The sequence below is a fragment of the Trachymyrmex septentrionalis genome, unplaced genomic scaffold (genome assembly GCF_001594115.1).
Source record: "Trachymyrmex septentrionalis isolate Tsep2-gDNA-1 unplaced genomic scaffold, Tsep1.0 scaffold1436, whole genome shotgun sequence".
Taxonomy (NCBI): Eukaryota; Metazoa; Arthropoda; class Insecta; order Hymenoptera; family Formicidae; genus Trachymyrmex; species Trachymyrmex septentrionalis.
The window spans coordinates 8674-9539 of record NW_017304583.1 but is presented as its reverse complement, the minus strand read 5'-3'; the positions used below and the strand labels follow the sequence as shown (position 1 = coordinate 9539).

General features: G+C 25.2%; 1 protein-coding gene across 1 annotated transcript in view; it reads left to right on the top strand.

Annotated features, from left to right (window-relative positions):
- Positions 1-344: 344 nt before the first annotated feature.
- LOC108745672 (fatty acid synthase-like) overlaps positions 345-866 on the top strand; it is a gene marked incomplete at both ends in the record, with an annotated part of 8231 nt that continues 7709 nt past the window's right edge. Inside the window, 2 exon segments of the mRNA XM_018481968.1 lie at positions 345-505; positions 730-796. Of these exon segments, the coding sequence (XP_018337470.1) occupies positions 345-505; positions 730-796 (228 nt within the window).

The following is an 866-nucleotide window of genomic DNA, read 5'->3' as shown; positions in this document are numbered from 1 at the left end:
TAATCGGGCTGTATTTTTTAAGGTATATATCATAAGGTTAAATGAATTATTGCAGTTCAGCGACCAAAGAAACATACAATACCACATTTAAAATCCGGATTAAGCCTTTTTTGCATTAAATCAAAAATATATTAAGAAAAATCGAAACTTTAATTTAAAAAGGATTCATTAGCGATCTCTTAATATTTTTTGATAAAAATTTAGGAGTGTTTTTTTTGACATAAAATAAAAGCTTTTGAGCTGAGAGACCGATTAAAAAAAAATTTTTTTTTCTTGTCAGTGTAATGTACACATATCTACTAATTTAAATGACAAAATAGTATAATTTATAAAAATCTTATCAGGCCAAAACTTATTAAAGCTTCACGTCTTTAAAAAAACGATAAGAAAATGTGATAATATTTTAAAACCGTATGGTGTAAGTGTCATAGACATTTTGACAAAAAAAGAAGAAGAAATAAGCAAAAATGCGTTAAACGCTTTTCTTGGAATCGTCGCTATTCAGGTAAACAATTTATAAGTTTTCATAAATATATATAAGTATTAATAATATTTTATATATAAGTAGAACACATAATGATAAGAATACATTTCTTAATTTTGTTATTTGACCACATTTATAGAACTATCATTCTACCAGATTTATTTCACCACATTTTGTTATTAAATTAATAAAAAATTTTTTTAATATAAAGTGTTCAGCATAAAATTATTTGTATATATTTACAGATTGGTTTAGTAGATCTCCTAACATCCTTAGGAATTATTGCCGATTACATAATTGGTCACTTAGCCGGTGAACTTGTTTGAGCATACGCAGATGAATGTCTTACGATTGAACAAACTATTTTATCAGCATACTTTAT